Source organism: Sus scrofa, chromosome X (assembly GCF_054392235.1).
Source record: "Sus scrofa isolate SSC_HxYL_T2T_F1_AM1 chromosome X, Sscrofa_HxYL_maternal_Yorkshire_Landrace_v2.0, whole genome shotgun sequence".
Classification (NCBI taxonomy): Eukaryota; Metazoa; Chordata; class Mammalia; order Artiodactyla; family Suidae; genus Sus; species Sus scrofa.
Genome location: NC_139401.1, coordinates 25,855,393 through 25,874,166, shown reverse-complemented (window position 1 = coordinate 25,874,166; position 18,774 = coordinate 25,855,393). Strand labels below are relative to the sequence as shown.

At 44.7% G+C, this 18,774-nt stretch overlaps 1 protein-coding gene across 24 annotated transcripts in view; it reads left to right on the top strand.

Moving 5' to 3' along the window:
• The first annotated feature begins 6,908 nt into the window (after positions 1-6,908).
• The window catches only part of LOC110257722 (uncharacterized), a 476,707-nt gene continuing 464,841 nt past the window's right edge, over positions 6,909-18,774 (top strand). For 13 of the 24 annotated variants that reach the window (XR_014835842.1, XR_014835839.1, XR_014835840.1 and 10 more), the window contains exons 1-4: positions 7,183-7,519; positions 8,653-8,820; positions 10,653-10,830; positions 13,908-14,049. Coding sequence is in view for 8 of the 24 variants with exons in the window: in XM_085008775.1 (XP_084864901.1) it covers positions 8,341-8,820; positions 10,653-10,775 (603 nt within the window). In the remaining 16 variants the exon portion in view is untranslated. Of the gene's footprint in view, positions 7,142-7,182; positions 7,520-8,312; positions 8,821-10,652; positions 10,831-11,435; positions 11,567-13,907; positions 14,050-18,774 lie in introns of those variants that run through there. The other 11 variants (XM_085008774.1, XM_085008778.1, XM_085008776.1 and 8 more) reach the window with 4 other exon arrangements.

Sequence of the window (18,774 nt, the reverse complement as noted above, 5' to 3'; positions counted from 1 at the left end):
AGGCCAAGGGGTTTAGCTAACTCTGAAAGGCCCAGGGCAGGAGCCTGGGGTAATTGCTTTTTTTATTTCTTGAAAGGCCCTTTCACATTCTGAATTCCATTCAAAAGGATCATTAGCTTTTCCATTCAAGGTTTCCCATAGAGACCTAGCTATTAGACCATAGTTGGAGATCCAGATGCAAGGAAAACCCAGCCATCCCCAGGAAACCCCTAAACTGTCTTCTAGTTTTAGGAGGGGTGAGGCTGCAAATGGCTTCTTTCTTTTCCTGAGGTAGGCTTCTCTGACTTTCCGTGAGAATAAAGTCTAAGTAGGTCACCCAAGTTTGTGATATTTGAGGCTTTTTCTTGGACACTATATCTTTTATCAGCTAGGAGGTTACACAGTATTTTGTCAGAGGCCTCCTCAGTAAGAGTGGTGATCACAGTGTTGTCTACATATCAGAGGAGGGTTCTTGTACATCTTTAGCTAAAGTTTCCCCAGAGATGGAGCAATTTTAGAAAACTACTTGGAGCAAGATTATCTAGCAGTTATTGTTTTGTTTCTTTTTTAATTGAAGTATAATTGATTTACAGTATTGTGTTAGCTTCAGTTGTACAGCATAGTGATGGAGTTTTTTGCAGATTATATTCCATTATAGATGATTATAAGATATTAGGTAATAATATTCTTTGTGATATACTCCTTATTACTTATCTACTTTATGTATAGTAATTTCTATCTGCTAATTCCATAATACTCATTTGTGCCTCTCCACTTAGGTAACCATAACTTTTTTCTATGTCTGTTGAGTCTGCTTCAGTTTTTTATGTACATTCATTTGTATTATTTCTTTAGATTCCATGTATGAGTGATATCATATGATATATGTCTTTGACTTATTTCACTAAGCATAATCTCTAGGTCCATCCATGTGGCTAAAATGGCAATATTTCATTCTTTTTTATGGCTGAGTAGTATTCCATTGTATATCTATATCTATCTCTCCATGCCATATTATATTAATCTAATCATCTGTTGATGGATGCGGGTTGTCTCCATGTCTTGGCTATTATAAATAGTGCTATTATGAACATTGGGGTGCAGGTATCTTTTCAAATTAAAGTTTTTCTTTTTCTAGATATATACCTGGGAATAGAATTGCTGGATCATATGGTAGCTCTATATTTAGTTTTTAAAAGAAACTTGCTTACTGTTTTCCTTAGTGACTGTAAGTGATTTTACCAATTTACTTTTCCACCACAGTGTAGGCAGGTTCACTTTTCTCTACACCCTTCCAGCATTTATTATTTGTAGATTTTTTTGATTATCACCATCCTGACTGGTATTACATGATATCTCATTGTGGTTTTGATTTGCATTTCTCTAATAATTAGTGATGTTGAGCATCTTTTCATGTGCATGTTAGCCATCTGTACGTCTTCTTTTGATATATGTCTATGTAGGTCTTCTGCCTATTTTTTTTTTTTTTTGGATTGGGTTGTTTGTTTGATATTGAGCTACTTCATATATTTTGGAAATGAAACCCTTCTTGGTCTCATCACTTGCAAATATTTTCCCCCATTTCCTAAGTTGTCTTTCATTTTATTTCTTTTTGCTTGATTTTTTTTTAAATTTCTGCAATATCAGTTATTATGTCTCCTCTTTCATTTACTTTGTTTATTTAGGTCCTTTCTCTTTTCTTCTTGCTTAGCCTAGCTAGAGGTTTGTCAATTTTGTTTATCTTTTCAAAAAACCTAACTCCTGTTTTTATTGGTCTTTTCTATTATGTATTTATCTCTATTATATTTATTTCTTCTCTTATTTCCATCCTTCTGCTGACTTTGGGCTTTGTCTGTTCTTTTTCTAATTCTTTTAGGTGGTAGGTTAGGTTGTTTATTTGAGATTTTTCATTTCTTGAGGAAGGCCTGTATCACTGTGAAATTCTCTTTTAGAGCTGTTTTTGCTTTTGAAAATTGTGTTTTCATTTTTGTTTGTCTCAAGATATTTTATGACTTTTCTATGATTTTTATCATGGACTCACTGGTTTTTTGTTGAAGACTGTTTCGTGACCTAGAGTGTGATATATCCTAGAAGACCATTCCATGTGTACTTGAAAAGAATATGTATTCTGCTTCTGCTTTTTTTTTTTTTGGATGTAGTGTCCTGTAGATATCAATTAAATCTAACTGATCTATTGTGTCATTGAGGATATCTGTTGCCTTATTGATTTTCTATCTGAAGGATCTGTCCATTGATGTCAGTGGGGTATTGAAATCTCCTATTAGTGTATTATTGTAAATTTCTCCCTTTATGTCTGTTAGTATTTGCTTCATATATTTAGGTCTTTCTGTATTGGGTGCAAATATGACAATGAGTGTAATATTCTCTTCTTGTATTGATCCCTTTATCATAATATAATACCTTTCTTTGTCTTTAATTATGGCCTTTGTTTTGAAGTTTATTTTGTCTGGCATGAGTATTGCTACCTTGTCATTTCCATTTGCATCAAATATGTTTTATGAAATATTTTCAGTCTGGGGCGTCTTTCACCCTGAAGTGAGTGTCTTGTATCCAGAATATTAAAGGTTTTTGTTGTTGTTGTTTTATGGCCACTCCTGTGGCATATGGGGTTCTCAGGCTGGGGGTTGAATTGGAGCTGCAGCATCAGGTCATGGGGCCCTTGACAGTGGCAACAGTAGGGTGTGTGCACTCTCAGGGAGGTGAGGGTGACAGGTGTTTCCTGGTTACAGGACCCTTGGCTGTAGCAGCTGCTGGTTGTGGGGCCCTCGCCAGTCACAACAGTGGGGCATGTGTGTTCCTAGGGAGGTGGGGTGACAGTCAGTGTCTGGTTGTAGGACCTTTGGCAGTGGCAATGGTGGCAGGTCGCACACTCCCAGGGAGGTGGAGCCTGTGGACAGCACCTGGCTGCAAGGTCCTCCACAGTAGTGTTGATCCCTGGGGTGGTAGGGTGGCAGGCATTATCATACTGTTCCCACCTCTAGAGTCTGAGATGGCCATGGTGCCTTGCATTTGCCCCTGTAACCTGCAAAAGAGGTTTCCTGCCACCTGAGAGTCCATACACATGCTGAGAAAGAAGCTCTATGGCAATCTCACCTCCCAACCACTCCTTGCACTCCCCAACAATGGCGCCTTGCTTATCTGGAGGGCTCAGGCCTCCTCCTGCAGTCCTGTGTGGTACACTACTCCCTAGCCCCTTAGGCTATTTACACATAGCCAATCCCAGTCTTCTCCCTGGAAATGACCTCTGAAGCCCAAGCCTCAGCACCTAGACCCCTCCTGAGTATCTCAGGCTGGAGTATGCCAGACAGTGGTACCAAGAGTCTCTGTAGTTCTCTCTATGCTTTGCCCTCCTCCGGATGCTACACTTTTCTCCATGGCTTTGAGGCTCCCCCTCCATCCCAGCTGACCTCCCCACCACTCGAGGGCCACAGAATCCTTTCCTCTTTCATAGCTCCCTCCCAGGAGTGCTGGTCCCATCCTGATTCCTTTCTCCCTCTCCTTTTTCTTCATTTTGTCCTACCTAGTTATTTGAAGGTTTTCTTGCCCTTTTGGAAGTCTGAGGTCTTCTGCCAGTGTTCAGTAGATGTTCTGTATGAATTGTTCTACATGTAGGGTTTTTTTTTTTTAATGTATTTGTGGGAGAAGGTGACTGCCAGTGTCCTGTCCCCACAGTGACCCCTGCCTCCCTAGGATACCCTCCAACAACCAGAGGTAGGTCTGGCCCAGACTCCTGCATAGTCACTACTTTGCCATGTGACTCAGTGTGCATGAAACTTTATGTGCACCCTCTAAGAGTGGAGTCTCTGTTTCCCCCAGTCCTGTGGAGCTCCTTCACTCAAGCTCTGCTGGCATTTAATGCCAAATGCTCTGCAGCTTTTCCTCCTCCAATGCCAGAGCCCTAGACTGGGGGACGTGAGATGGGGTTCAGAACTCTCACACCTATAGGGGAGTCTCTGTGACATACTTTTTTTCCCAGTTTGTGAGTCACCAGTTTTATACCCACAAGCTGGATATAAGGTTTGGGATTTGCTTATATCATGCAAGCACCCCTCCTACTGTCTTATTGTGGCTTCTTCTTTGTCATTGGGCATAAAACATCTTTTTTAATTGTTTCTGATTTTTTTTGGTTGATGGTTATTCAGTAGTTGTGATTTTTGTATTTCCATGAGAGGGAGATGATCTCAGGTCCTTCTGCTCTACTATCTTATCTCCTTCTCCTTGAATCTTAAATTTATTGGTAGGGTTTTGAGAGTGGAGGAGATACATTGCATTGACAGGTGGAGGAAGGGGCTGGCATTAAGGATGACTTCCTAGAGGAGGGGTTATTTAAACCTAACTTGAGAATAGGCATGTCCTGGAAAAGCATGGCGGCCCTCCTGTCAGCAACTGCACAACTGTGGGCTTTCCACCTCAGCTCTCAGCCCTGAGGTGAGCACTTGGCCAGGATGCAGCCTCATTTATCTTCCAGATAACTTACTCATTAGTCATAGCCTTCTAAATTGCCTTTTATCTCAGAAGTTTAATTATCTATTTCTGATTGATTCATATCTATAGTTTTTAGTTCCTTGTTACTGTGATCTGTGTTTATATTGATAATCTGTCTTAATTCAGTTAACTTTGTTGCCACCTTTTTGAATTTGGAGTCTTCTAGACTGGTAATCTCTGTTTTACTAAAGTCTTTCAGGGAATTTCTCTGATCTTTTAAATGGGAATAATTCCTCTGCCTTTTCATTTTACTTAACTCTCCCTGTCTTTATGAATTTAGAAGAAACAGTTATCTATTGTGGTCTTGAGGGGTTATTTTATGTGGAAACATCCCTCAGCATACTGTTTGTGTCCAATATCTTTGGTGTGAGAGATGGTTTTGATATGGACAGCAGCCACATCTTTCCTCAGGGTATGATGGCTTCTATCACCAAGATAAGGGGTGTGATTGGTATTGAAGGATTTAAAGCCTGTGGAGTGTGTGAGGTGGGATTTCCTCTCTGCTCTGTGGCTGTCACGCCCTGTCAGGTGTGGGGTCTGCTTCCCAGTTGTTGGAATAGAAGCGCTGAGGATTACGCTCAATCAGGCTACCATTCCCCTTGAGTGCATGCTCTGCACCAAGGGAGGGGAGCGCTGAAACAAGTGAACCCCTCATAGAGGTCTGATGTGCTGCCTGTATAGTGTCTGTAGCTATACTCAAACACAGCTTAAGGTTACATTCCTTCCACTATTGTGTTCATCCCAGATCTAAGGTAAGGCTATGGCATGGAATGAGTGGAGCCAAGAGTCCTTACTAGCCTGGGCGCTAGGATTAGGGGCACTGTGGCTATAGGAATTGAGGCAGCCATGATGCTGCCAGAGATAAGCGCTGCCTATGTAGCATTCTTCTCCCTAGATCTGTCTGCTCCACATCCAGTGCCAAAATATGGCATGGAGCGGGTGGATCCAGAGCACTTGCTCTGCTGGGATATCAACTGTTGCCTGCTGGTTTCAGTGTCTCCTGAAGCTTCACAAAAGTGAGTGGCAAACAAAGGCAGCCACCGCTCCATTAAGTGGAGACTGAGGCATGGTGGTTCCTGGCACCAGTGGAATAAATGCTGACATGTCCACAGCTGCCCCACTCAGACCACAACCCAGGCCCCCAGGCTTTCTCTCCATAGCTAGACTGAGTCTTTTCCCAGGGCCCAACTGGCCCAGATACCATGCCAAAATGTGGTGTGGAATGAGTGGGACTGGAATGTTAGACCTGCTTGGTGGATGGGGGGCTGCAGTGAGGCAGCAGCCCCCAGTGCAGAGCTCTCTTTGCCTGATTGTTAGCAAGCGAACACGTGTATACTCCTTGGGAGTAGAGTTTAGGCTTCTCCAGCCCTTCTTTCTGGCTTTTCCTGCAGCAAAGGAGGCTTGTCTCCTCTGCGTAGAATGCCCAGTCTGTGGCTCAACCTACTTGCTCCTCAGGGTGAGGATCTGCCTGTGTGGATCTTTTCTTCCTTTCAGATACCTCCCAGAGAAGCAGGTCCTGACCTTAAACCTTTTTTCTGTCCTACCTGGTTATGTGGAAATCTTTCATGTAGCTTTTGTTGTATAAGGGTTCTGCTACCTTCCAGTTCATTTTATATGAGAATTATTCTATATGTAGCTGCATTTTTCATGTGTTTGTGAAGGGAGGTGAACTGCACATTTTCCTACTTTGCCATCTTGATCTAATCTCTAATATTGCTGTTTTTGTCATGTTTTGGGGTCCTGCCACTTTGTGTGTGTGTGTGTGTCTTTTTTTTTTTTTTTTTTTTTTTTTTTGCTATTTCTTGGGCCACTCCCACGGCATATGGAGGTTCCCAGGCTAGGGGTCTAATTGGAGCTGCAGCCGCCAGCCTATGTCAGAGCCAGAGCAGCGCAGGATCCGAGCCGCATCTGCAACCTACACCACAGCTAGTGGCAACGCCAGATCATTAACCCACTGACCAGGGCCAGGGATCGAACCCGCAACCTCATGGTTCCTAGTCGGATTCGTTAACCACTGCGCCACGACGGGAACTCCAGTCCTGCCACTTAAGAGCAAAAATTTCTTGTAACTCTGGAGCTAATGGTATACAAAAAAAGGGCATCTCTTAAATAGAATACAGAATAATAGGTCCTGATGGACAGTAGAGGAGCTACCAACGTGTAGGGATTAGGGACTACTGGATGTACATCCTTTGTGGCTTCATTGACTACCCTGAGATCCTGTACCATTCCATATTCCTTACTGGGTTTTTTAATGGGGAGAATGGAGGTATTACAGGCTGATTGTCATGAAGGACATAAACCTGGGCCCTGTTAACATTCCACAGCTCTGGACACAGGCCTGGGCCTTGTTGACATTCCACAGGGCCGGTGTAAGGCAATCAGCCCAGTACCTAAGTCTCCAGCCACAGCCCCCTTTTCCTGTTAGAACTAAGTGAGCTGATAAGGGGGACTGCACAGGCTACAAGGTTACCCACCTAATTGCCTCTCTAGTGCTGACATAAGCTGCTTGCTTGAAGTTGGAAGATATGAACCTTACTACAAATCATTATTGTAAACTGAAACACTCTCACTAGTTAAGATGTAAAGTATTTTAACCACCACTTTGTTTTTGGCACCCCTCCTTAGGCATGCGCACCCCCTTTCCAACCTGAATGTAAGTTTGCCTTTATAAACCCGGTCCATATCTTTGTTCGGGGCTTCACACTCAAGCCACTTGTAGGCAGTGTGTGGCCCTGGCCAGTAATAAAGACTCCTTCCTAATTTGTTTCTTCTCAGTTGGAGTGGTCTCTGTTCTTTCACGGCACAATATTTGGAGGCCCCAGCGAGACACAGACCCTCCAGCTTTTGGAACTCGGACGCCTCCAGATCAGCGTGGGGAAGGGGGTCCCTTCCTTAGGAGGCGCACGCCCTGATGATGTTCCAGGGCCCTGAGGAAAAGAGCACCCGAGCTCCTCTGTGCTGATCCCAGGAGACGAGCAACTTCACCCCAGAATTAGAAAACGGAGTCTCCTGGTCTGGAAATCCTCCGGAGGTAGGTCTGGTCCGCGATGCGTTTCTGGGGGCAGGGGAAGGCCAGACGCGGCATACTTCCTTGCCCAGAGACCGGAGCGAGATGTCGCCCAGCCTCACCTGGTTACCTGGTTCCTAGTTATCTGTGTGACTCTTTTAAGCGTGGGTTTTTGTCTCCGGAGTTTCTGTTTGTGTTGTCTGTTTGTGTTTTGTATTCTGTGTTAAAAACGTTCTCTTTCCACGGATAATATTTCTTTCTTGCTGGTTCACTGGCTCTCTTTCGCCTTCTCCCTGCAGCGGTGTCTCTTGCTCCCCTGCTGTCTCCTCCGGGCACTCTGCTTAACAAAGCTCCTTTCCCTTTCGCTTTAACCCTTCACCTCCTCCCTCACAAAAGGACTCTCTGCGAACAGGTGAATGACGGTGAAAGCAATTGAAGGGCTCCAGCCAGGGCTACTCCCTGGCGGGCCCCGAAGGCATCAATACTCCCGCCTCCATAGCTGTCGCCTGGAAGGGTGAGAGTCTCTTCTTCTAGCAACTGAGGACTAGGCCGAATAAACACCCTGTGGGCACGGGTGAGGCACTTAAAAGTCGTTAGGGCGCCTGCCACTTAGACTCCCGTGAAAGGATAAAGGGGTCACGGAATGGACCAGACCGCTAAGGTTTCTGCCCCCCCGCAAGACCATTTCCGTGCAACGTGTTAGGAACATAGTGGTTTAAGCAAAACTCTTTGCCCGTTTCCTCTGGCCACCACTGTCCCCCACCCCATAGGATTTGGGTGGAGCCCTCAGCCCTTCTTCCAGATTTTAACTGCTCTCTTTTTTTCTCATCCCCCAGCCTCGGGGGATGGATGTTTTTCTTATCCTGTATGTCCCATTCATATTAATAATCTCCATCGGTCTAGCTGCTACTGCTATGGGCAGCCCCCGACCTCCTCTGCTCCCTCTCCTGATTCATCCTCAGCTGCGGCCGCTGATTTTCCGCTCGGAGAGGCTGCATCAGGAGACACGCCGGGAGTTCCCTTCATGGTATATGTGCCCCTCTCCACCTCTGCTCTCTATAACTGGAAACTTCAGAATCCCCCTTTCTCATAAATGCCTCAAAATCTTATCTCCCTGCTTGAAACTCTCTTCTACACCCATCAACCCACTTGGGAAGACTGCCAGCAGCTGCTCCAGACTCTTTACTACAGAGGAGCGGGACCAGATCCTGGCAGAAAGCCGAAAAGCAATCCAAGGACCAGACGGAGGGGCAGGCCAGGAGCAACATATCGAGCGTTGGTTCCCCTCGCACCGCCCTAACTGGGACCCCCCAACTCGAGAGAAGGTAAGGAGGCTCTAGACAACTATCGCCAGTTTCTGCTACAGGGACTCCGCGCTCCAGCCCGGAGACCCACTAATCTCTCTAAGGCAAGCAAAGTAACACAAGGCCCCCCGGGAATCTCCAGCTGGGTTTCTGGAGCGCCTCCTAGAGGCCTGTCGTACCCGGACTCCTATAAACCCGATGCTGCTGAGAACCAGAGGGCTATAAACATTGCTTTCGTTTCTCAGTCGGCCCCAGACATTAGGAGAAAGCTACGAAAGTTAGAGGGATTTGAGGGTATGAATAGGGCCCAACTCATAGAGATAGCGCAGAAGGTGTTTCATAACTGGGAGCCAGAAGATGAAAGAAAACTAAAGAAGGAAGTACGTAGGGTGGTAGCCACATTAGAGACTAAGGGGACCAAAAAACCCTCAAGGCCTCAAGCTAGGTCAAAAAGGGCTACACCTGGAGTTCCCGTTGTGGCTTAGTGGTTAACGAATCCGACTAGGAACCATGAGGTTTCGGGTTTGATCCCTGGCCTTGCTCAGTGGGTTAACGATCTGGCGATGCCACGAGCTGTGGTGTAGGTTGCAGACGCGGCTTGGATCCCGCATTGCTGTGGCTCTGGCGTAGGCCGGTGGCTATAGCTCCGACTCAATCCCTAGCCTGGGAACCTCCATATGCAGCGAGAGCGGCCCAAGAAATGGCAAAAAGACAAAAAAAAGGTGGGGGGCTACACTTGAGAAAGACTGGTGTGCTTATTGCAAGGAAAAGGGACACTGGAAAAATGAATGTCCCAATAAAAAGGGGAGAGAAAAAGAAACCCATCCTGACTGTAGAAGGAGAAGAAGATTGACGGGGCTGGGGCTCCATATCCCTAAGCTTCCAGGAGCCCATGGTATCTTTAAACATAGGTGGCAACAAAGTCCGGTTCCTGGTAGATGCAGGGGCAGCCCATTCTGTGTTAACAAAACCCTTGGGAAAAATAAAAGAACAGACCTCAGTCCAAGCGGCCACTGGAAAGGTTGACTCTTTCCCTTGGACTGCCGAACGAACTGTGAACCTAGGAAAAGGAAGAGTTACCCATTCGCTTTTGGTCATGCCAAATCGCCCATATCCCCTCCTGGGCTGGGACCTACTTCATAAACTGAAAGCAACTATATCTTCTGAGTCAGAAGAAGCTAAACTAAATTTGGTATGGCCCACAAAGGTTTTAGTTACTTCAGAGGAATACTGTTTAAACCAGGAACCCCCTGATATTGACAAACAAAAGGACTCTTATTTACAGAAATTGCTACAAAAATACCCTGAGGTATGGGCTGAATCAAATGCCCCTGGACTGGCAAAACATCAACCCCCTGTGGTTGTTCAACTGATGAGCCAAGCCACCCCATTAAGGGTGAGACAATACAAGTCAAGAAGCCCGAGTAGGAATAAAAAAGCATATTGATTGGTTAATGGAGGCTGGAATTTTGATCTCCTGCCAGTCTCCCTGGAATACACCCTTGCTCCCAGTTTTAAAGTCAGGAACCAAGGACTACCAGCAGGCCAAGACTTAAGAGAAGTTAACAAACGGGTTGAAACTATCCGCCCCACAGGTCCCAACCCTATGCCTTGCTTAGCCTGATACCCCCGGAACAAACAATATATACTGTATTGGACTTAAAGGATGCTTTCTTCAGCATTCCACTGGCTAAGTCCAGCCAGCCCATTTTTGCCTTTGAATGGTCCAATCCTGAAAAGGGAATTAACGGACAGCTCACCTGGACTTGGCTTCCTCAGGGGTTCAAAAACTCCCTGACTTTGATGAGGCTCTGGCCTCAGACCTATAGTCTTTCACGAACACCTTTCCCCAGGTGATGCTCTTGCAGTATGTGGACGACTTCCTGCTGGCAGCAGAAACCAAAGAGGCCTGCCAAGAAGCTACAGAAGGACTGCTAGAAGTTCTTCAGGGGCTTGGATATCGAGTTTCAGCATGAAAGGCTCAGCTCTGCACCCTCCAAGCCATCCACCTGGGGTCTGACCTAGAAAGAGGTAAGCGCACCCTATCTGCCTCTTGGGTCTCTGCTATCTTAAAAATTCCAACTCCCACCTCAAAGAAACAGGTGCAGGAATTCCTGGGAGCAGTAGGATACTGCCGCCTCTGGATCCTAGGTTTTGCAGAACTGGCAAAACCCCTCTATTCTGCCACTGCGGGGGAAACACCCAATTAATATGGACAGAGACTGAACAACAGGCCTTTGAAAACCTACAAAAGGCCCTAACATCAGCTCCTGCACTCGCCTTGCCTGATATAACCAAGCCCTTCCACCTATGTATAGATGAGAAAAAAGGCATAGCTAAGGGAGTATTAGTACAAGCTTTAGGGCCTTGGAAACGCCCAGTGGCCTATCTCTCAAAAAGACTGGATCCAGTAGCCTCCAGGTGGCCAGCATGCCTACGTGTGGTAGCTGCAGCAGCTGTCCTAGTTAAGGAAGCTGATAAACTAAACCTGGGCCAGGACTTGCTCCTCACAGCCCCACACACTGTGGAGGCCCTCCTAAAAGGAACTCCTGAACGTTGGTTATCAAATGCGCGGCTAACTCAATCTCAGGCCTTGCTGTTAGACCAACCGCGATTAAAATTCCATAAATTGACAGCTCTAAACCCAGCCACCCTCCTACCAGATGACAACCCACTGCAACCTATCCACAGCTGCGTGGGAGTCACAACCGGTCTACGAGGACTGCGACCAGACCTGAGTGACATTCCACTGGCACAACCTGAGGAGGTATTCTTTATGGATGGGAGTAGCTTTAAAAAGCAGGTTGTCAGGGGCTGTAGTCATCAGTAAGGAGGGAGAGATAATATGGGCTCCGCCTTTAGGCCATGGGAGTTCAGCTCAAAAGGTGGAACTGATCGCCTTGACTGAGGCCCTGAAAAAGGCAAAAGGAAAAACTGTTAACATTTATACAGACAGCCGATATGCATTTGCTACAGCACGTGTACCTGGGAGCCTCTACAAGGAGAGCGGTTTCTTAACATCAGAAAGGACATTAAAAATAAAGAGGAAATACTTGGCGACAGCAAAAGCCCATTAGCGAAAAGCTGTTGGATCCGTACCTCCTCTTCTCCAGGCTTAACGCCTATTGAAGATTCTGAGGCCAAACATTCACTAATTTAAACTTGACCACTCCAGACTACTCCCTAATGGGCCCCCTTCCTATCCCTAAAAAACTTGCTAGATGTTATGTTCAAAAGGGCTCTATTCCCTTAAAGGGACGGAGAGTATCTTTGATGCCTCTCACTGTAACCAGACTGCTACTGTCCCTAAAAAATACTCCCTGTACCACCACAGAGAAACTCGTTCAATGTGGGGATGTACTATATCGTTGCCTCCCCAAAGATTGGGATGGACCAGGCATTGTAGTCTGGGCAATCCTGGATGTGTCCCTCGTCCCTGGTAAACAAGCAATTCCCATTCCAGTATACTGAGGGGCTCATCGGAAAAGATGAATCAAGAGGGTGTTTCCCCTCTTGATTCCTCTTGAGGCAGCCCTGGGCGTCACGGCAGGAGTAAGCACAGGAGTGGCTGGGATAGTACATAGCAAATGCCTGTCTGAGCAAGTCCAGGGCAACCTGGACACGGTCATGTTGACAGTACTTTCTTTACAAGATCAGTTGGACTCATTGGCAGAGTTGTATTACAAAATAAGAGGGGCTTAGATCTCCTAACAGTGGAGAAAGGAGGTCTTTGTACTTTCCTGGGTGAACAATGTTGTTTCTACACAAACTAATCTGGCATAGTTCGTGATATGGTACCGCAGTTAAGAGATCAGGTAACAAAAAGACAAGCCAGGTATAAAAATAATTGGTAATGGGGCAGACTTTCTGGATGGCTCCCCTGGCTTCTCCCTATGATAAGCCCAGTAGTCACTATAGCACTAATTTTACTTTTTGTACCTTGTCTCCTCCGATGTGTTACTGGCTTTATACAAAACCGGATAAGAGCTTTTACTAACCAGACCATCTCACAGATGGTCCTGAATAAATATGAACCTATGCCCGACAGTGAATCAATGATTTGACTCAAAGGAGGTAAATAAAACCAGTGGGGAATGAAGGACATAAACCTGGGCCCTGTTAACATTCCATGGCTGGACACAGGCCTGGGCCTTGCTGACATTCCACAGGGCCGGTGTAAGGCAATCAGCCCAGTACCTAAGTCTCCAGCCACAGCCCCCTTTTCCTGTTAGAACTAAGTGAGCTGATAAGGGGGACTGCACAGGCTACAAGGTTACCCACCTAATTGCCTCTCTAGTGCTGACATAAGCTGCTTGCTTGAAGTTGGAAGATATGAACCTTACTACAAATCATTATTGTAAACTGAAACACTCTCACTAGTTAAGATGTAAAGTATTTTAACCACCACTTTGTTTTTGGCACCCCTCCTTAGGCATGCACACCCCCCTTCCAACCTGAATGTAAGTTTGCCTTTATAAACCCGGTCCATGTCTTTGTTCGGGGCTTCACACCCAAGCCGCTTGTAGGCAGTGTGTGGCCCTGGCCAGTAATAAAGACTCCTGATTTGTTTCTTCTCAGTTGGAGTGGTCTCTATTCTTTCACCGCACAACAGTCATGGTCCAATAAGGCCCTGGTCAATTAGGCCCTGTGTAACAGAGACTATGCCCCATAAGGCCTCCTGAAGGAAAGGATACTGTTTTCTTTTTTTTGTCTTTTTGCTATTTCTTGGGCTGCTCCCGTGGCATATGGAGGTTGCCAGGCTAGGGGTCTAATCGGAGCTGTGGCCGCCAGCCTACGCCAGAGCCACAGCAACGCATGATCCCAGCTGTGTCTGCAACCAACACCACAGCTCACAGCAATGCCAGATGGTCAACCCACTGAGCAAGGGCAGGGACCGAACCCACAACCTCATGGTTCCTAGTCGGATTCGTTAACCACTGCGCCACGACGGGAACAACTTTTTTTTTTTTTTAAACTCAGAAATGGATCTTGGTATATTTGAAATAATCATGTGAAAAATGTAAAATATAAAACCAAAGGTTGCAATGGTATCTTGATCTCCCTGATGTTTTAAAGTGCTAAAACCAAAATGAGATTTTTTTTTTCAGATAAATGTAACAGAATCCTGACAACATAACATTCCCAATGTCCATGATATAATCAGCTCAGAAAAGTCACTGTTACCAGACCACACTGCAAGAAATGCTGAGAGAAGCTTCAGGATGAGAGAGCTGGTCTTCACAAGGAATGGTAGGTAATGGAAAGAGTAAACACTGTGTAAACTGAAGATGCCTTTGGTCCACAGGTACTGGTAAATGACTTTTGTTGAGTTTAGAATTCTGGGGTGAGAGTTCATTTCTTCTGGTTGTTTTTATTGTGGCATTTCCTGACATTTTTCTTTTTTTCTTTCTTTTTTTTTTTTTTGCTGAGATAAATAGGAAATTTATTTTATACTTTATCCCATTTTGTATGGCTTTCATCTTTACTATTCACTATTATTTATTACATTTCAATTTTTCCTTCAAAATTAGCATTATATTAAAATTGTGTATATTATGCAACTAAAATTTATAAAGAAGAAAGCCTTATATACCATTAAATATTTTATATAGCATAATAAAAAGAATAGCTTAACTGGTAAGCATAACAAAAATAATACACCCTCTGAAAATAAGTAAAATATAAAATGCATAAATTGGTTAATAAAACAGTGTAACTATATAAATATGTCCTCACAATTTGTTACATCTTATAGATTCTTCAATATAGGCATTACACCGTTCTAGGTGATGTGATAAACAAGACATTATAGACCTTACATTGTACCATGGAGAGAAATGGTTATTAATAATACAATTGTAGAACTGTATTATTTAATTATAATTATCATAAATTCCTTGATGGAGAGGAAATCAGAATCAGATCTAAGAAGACTTCAGCATTCTACGAATGATGTCAAATGACCCCCTTTATGGTGGGTTATGTGCCTATTTACTATGAGATATACTTCTTCTCCAGAGATTCCTTGTTTGTGTATCAATTGTAGATTTTGGGTTTGCAGTTATTCTGAAGTTTTGATATAAGAGTCTATATGTATGTGAGATTGTTTTAAGTTGTTGTTCTCTTAATTGCAAGTTCATCTCCAGTGTCCTGCATTTGTACCCACCTCTTCTCATGATTTCTGACTTTGGTGGTATAACTGTGCATGGATGATTTCGTATCTTTACTGTATATATACTTTTACTGGTGAGCCTTGTCATTTGTGGAATTGTTGCCTGTTGCTGTCTTTTCTTTCCTGCCTAGAGAAGTTTCTTTAGTATTTGTTGTAGGGCTGGTTTAGTGTTGCTGAATTCTCTCAGCTTTTGCTTATCTGTAATGCTTTTGATTTCTCCTTCAAATCTGAATGAGAGCCTTGCTGGGTAAAGTCATCTTGGTTGGAGGATTTTTCCTTTCATCATGTTAAGTATATCATGCCACTCCCTTCTGGCCTGCAGAGTTTCTGCTGAAAAATCTGCCAATAACCTTATTGGGGTTCCCTTGTATGTTACTTGTTTCTTTTCCCTAGCTGCTTTCAAGATTTTCTCTTTGTCTTTAATTTTGGTCAGTTTGATCAATATGTGTCTTGATGTATTCCTCCTTGGGTTTATTTTATATGGTACTCGTTGTGCTTCCTGGACTTGAATGAGTGGTTCCTTTCCCATGTTAGGGAAGTTTTTGGCTATTATCTCTTGGAATATTTTTTTCTGTCCCCTTCTCTCTCTCTCTCTTCTCCTTCTGGCAGCCCTATAGTATGGATGTTGATGTGTTTAACGTTGTCCCAGAGTTCTCTGAGACTCTCTTCATTTGTTTTCAATCTTTTTTCTCTTTTCTGTTCTGCATTCGTAATTTCCACTCATCTGTCCTCCACCTCACTTATACATTCTTCTGCCTCCTGTATTCTGCTATTAGCTGCTTCTAGTGAATTTTTTATTTCAGTTATTGTATTTTGCATCTCTTCTTGTTTCAGTTTTATAGCTTGTATCTCTTTGCTCAGTGTTTCCTGTAAGTTATCCATCTTTGCCTCCAGTTTATTTCCAATGTCTTGCATCATCTTCAGCATTGACAGTCTAAAGTCTTTTTCCTGGAGGCTGAGAATCTCCTCATTGCTTAGCTGACTTTCTGGGGTTTTTCCTTTCTCCCTCATCTGAGTTATAGTTCTCTGTCTTTTCATTTTTATAGGTTCTTGGTGTGGTGACCTTTTTCCAGATAATACAGTTGTAGCCTCTCTCACTTCTGGTGTCTGCCCCCCTTGTGGCTGAAGTGGGTATGGGGGCTTGCTGTAGGCTTCCTGATGGGAGGGGCTGATGCCTGCCCACTGGTGGGTGGAGCTGATTCTAATCCCTCTGGTGGGTGCGGCTTAGTCTCTGGATGGGATTAGAGGCAGCTATGTGCCTGAGGGTTCTTTAGGTAGCCTGTTTGCTGAGGGGTGGGGCTGTGATCCCACCTGGACTGTTATTTGCTCTGGGGCTTCTCAGCACTGACTCATGGATGGGGCCAGATTTTCCCAAAATGGCCCCCTCCAGAGAAAGGCAGCTGCTGAATATTCCTGAGAGCTTTGCCTTCAGTGTCCTTCCCTCACAACAAGCCACATTCACCCCTGTTTTCCCGTGATGTCCTCCAAGAACTGCAGTCAGGTTTGACCCAGATTCCTATGGAGACCTTGCTCTGCCCTGGGACCCAGTGCACGCAAAAGTCTGTATGTGCCTTTTAAGAATGGGGTCTCCATTTCCCCCAGTCCTGTGGAGCTCCTGTGCACAAGCCCCACTGGCCTTCAATGCCGGATGCTCCAGGGGCTCCTTCTCCCAGTGCCAGATCCCTGCACATGAGGGTTTGATGTGGGGCTCAGAACTCTCACTCCTGTAGGTGAGTCTCTCTGAACCAGTTGTTTTTCAGTCTGTGGAGCTTCCCACCCTGGAGGTATGGGGTTGTTTGTATTGCGAAATTGCCCCTCCTACCTCTTGATGTGGCCTCCTCTTTTTCTTCTGGAGTAGAGAAGATACTGTTTTCTATTAGGCCTTGTATGTCTGGATTTTAGCTGAAGTGTTATAGGACTGGGTCGTACAATTCTTCCCTCCCTTCCCTGGGCCCAGACCTTAGGGTTTACTCTGGAGAAATCAACTCTGTCTCTCTGGGAAAGTATATCCTTAGTCATTAACATTATTATCTTATGCCCTTTGTCTAAGGGGATACCATCTCCAATTTGTCTCCCATTAGGTGAACTAGTAGTCCCCAATTTATGTAAGATATCTCTTCCTAGCAGGGGTATCGGACATTCAGGGACATGCAGGAAGGAATGGGCAAGTGTGTTTTTATACAATTTATTTTTGAATGATCCTATTAATGCCAGTTATTGGACCTTCCCTTTTACTCCCATAATTTTACCACTCTTGTTACCGAGTTTATCTGGTGTTCAGAACTGAGTGAGTACCACTGTGTTGATTAGCATTCAACAGGCTTCCTCTCCATCCCCAATATCAGCTGGAGCTCCTCAGAGGTCAGTTGGAGTGGCAGCTTAGGAAACCACTGGTCCCATCATTCTTCATCTATTTAAACCATCATCCTTTGAGGGTAGTGGCTGGGATCTGTCACTCTCCCCTCCCCATCCCCGACTTTGGGCATTCTTTCTTCCACTGTCCCTCTTTACATAATGTACACTGATCGAGTCCTAGTTTCCTTGACTCTATTGTCCATGGAGGTCTGGGGCCACTCTCCTGAGTTGAGAATCTCTGTGGGCAGTTCATCTGGATTCCTGAGCTGACTGATGGACATTGGAAAATAACAGCCAGTTAGTGGGATTGCCTCTGAGCCTTTTTGTCCTCTGACTTTTCCTCCTCTATATCTCAGTTATTAAACACCCAGTAGGCAACCTAACCAGGTGAGACATAAGGGTATCTGGCTCTATATCCAGTTTCTGAAGCTTAAGTCTAATGTCGAGGGCACTTTGGGAAATGAAATATGACGTCAGGATTGCCTTCCCTTCTATTGACTCAGGGTCAGTGGTAGTATAGATTCAGAGGCCCCCCTGAGACTCTAGAAATGTCAAAGTCTTTTCCATTGGCTTCTGATTTCCTTTATCTATTCCAATTGATAGGTTCCCTTCCTGCTGCCTGGATTCCCTTGAGGATCATATTTATAGAATGAGTCAGCCTCTGTCTTCCACCTCCTCCTTCTTCATCTGGGTGGTCCCAGTTGGGTTCCTTATCTGGGACTGCTCGATTCCTTGGTCTGAAAATAGCATGACCTGCCTTGTTTCTATTCTGTTCTGTTCTCTTTGTCTGCTTCCTCCTGGGCTTTTGAAAAGATCTTGGCCTTTTCTTCCCACATTTGGAGTACCTTGAGAAGGCTCTGATGTCCCACCGGGTGGGATCATGGATCTGCATGATTCCTCTAATCGGATTCAGGAACCCCTCTGGATCTTTCCTCAGCCTCTTAGTCTGCTCAGAAGTGGTGAATGGGATGTGTACCTGGATGAGTCCTCCTTCAGATTGCAGGTCCAATTTTAAATGGTGTCCTAATTAAAAGACCCATTCGTGGGCCAAGTTTCCCCATATCCCAGCTGATATTAGAGACAGGCTGTATTACATAGGAAGATTAAATGGTTTGGGGTCATGGGGTGATACCCCAAACACTTCTAGTTCTGAAGAATGCACCCTAATAGGCTGTCCTTAGGTATGGTGGATGTGTGATTCCCCACACCTTGGATATTCTGTTTTGGATTTGTTTCTGAATACAATGGGGGCAGTTGGAGTGATTTGTTGGCACAGAAATCTTCAAGATTTGACCCAAGTAAGATTTTGATTCAGGAAATTCATCACCAGCCCCAAACTGTTGATGGATTCCACAAAAAAATACCAAAATTGGAGGCAATCAAGCAGCATGGATTCTGATATAACTAGGGGTCTCCCTTGAATGTGTAATGATAGTGCATGTGATAGT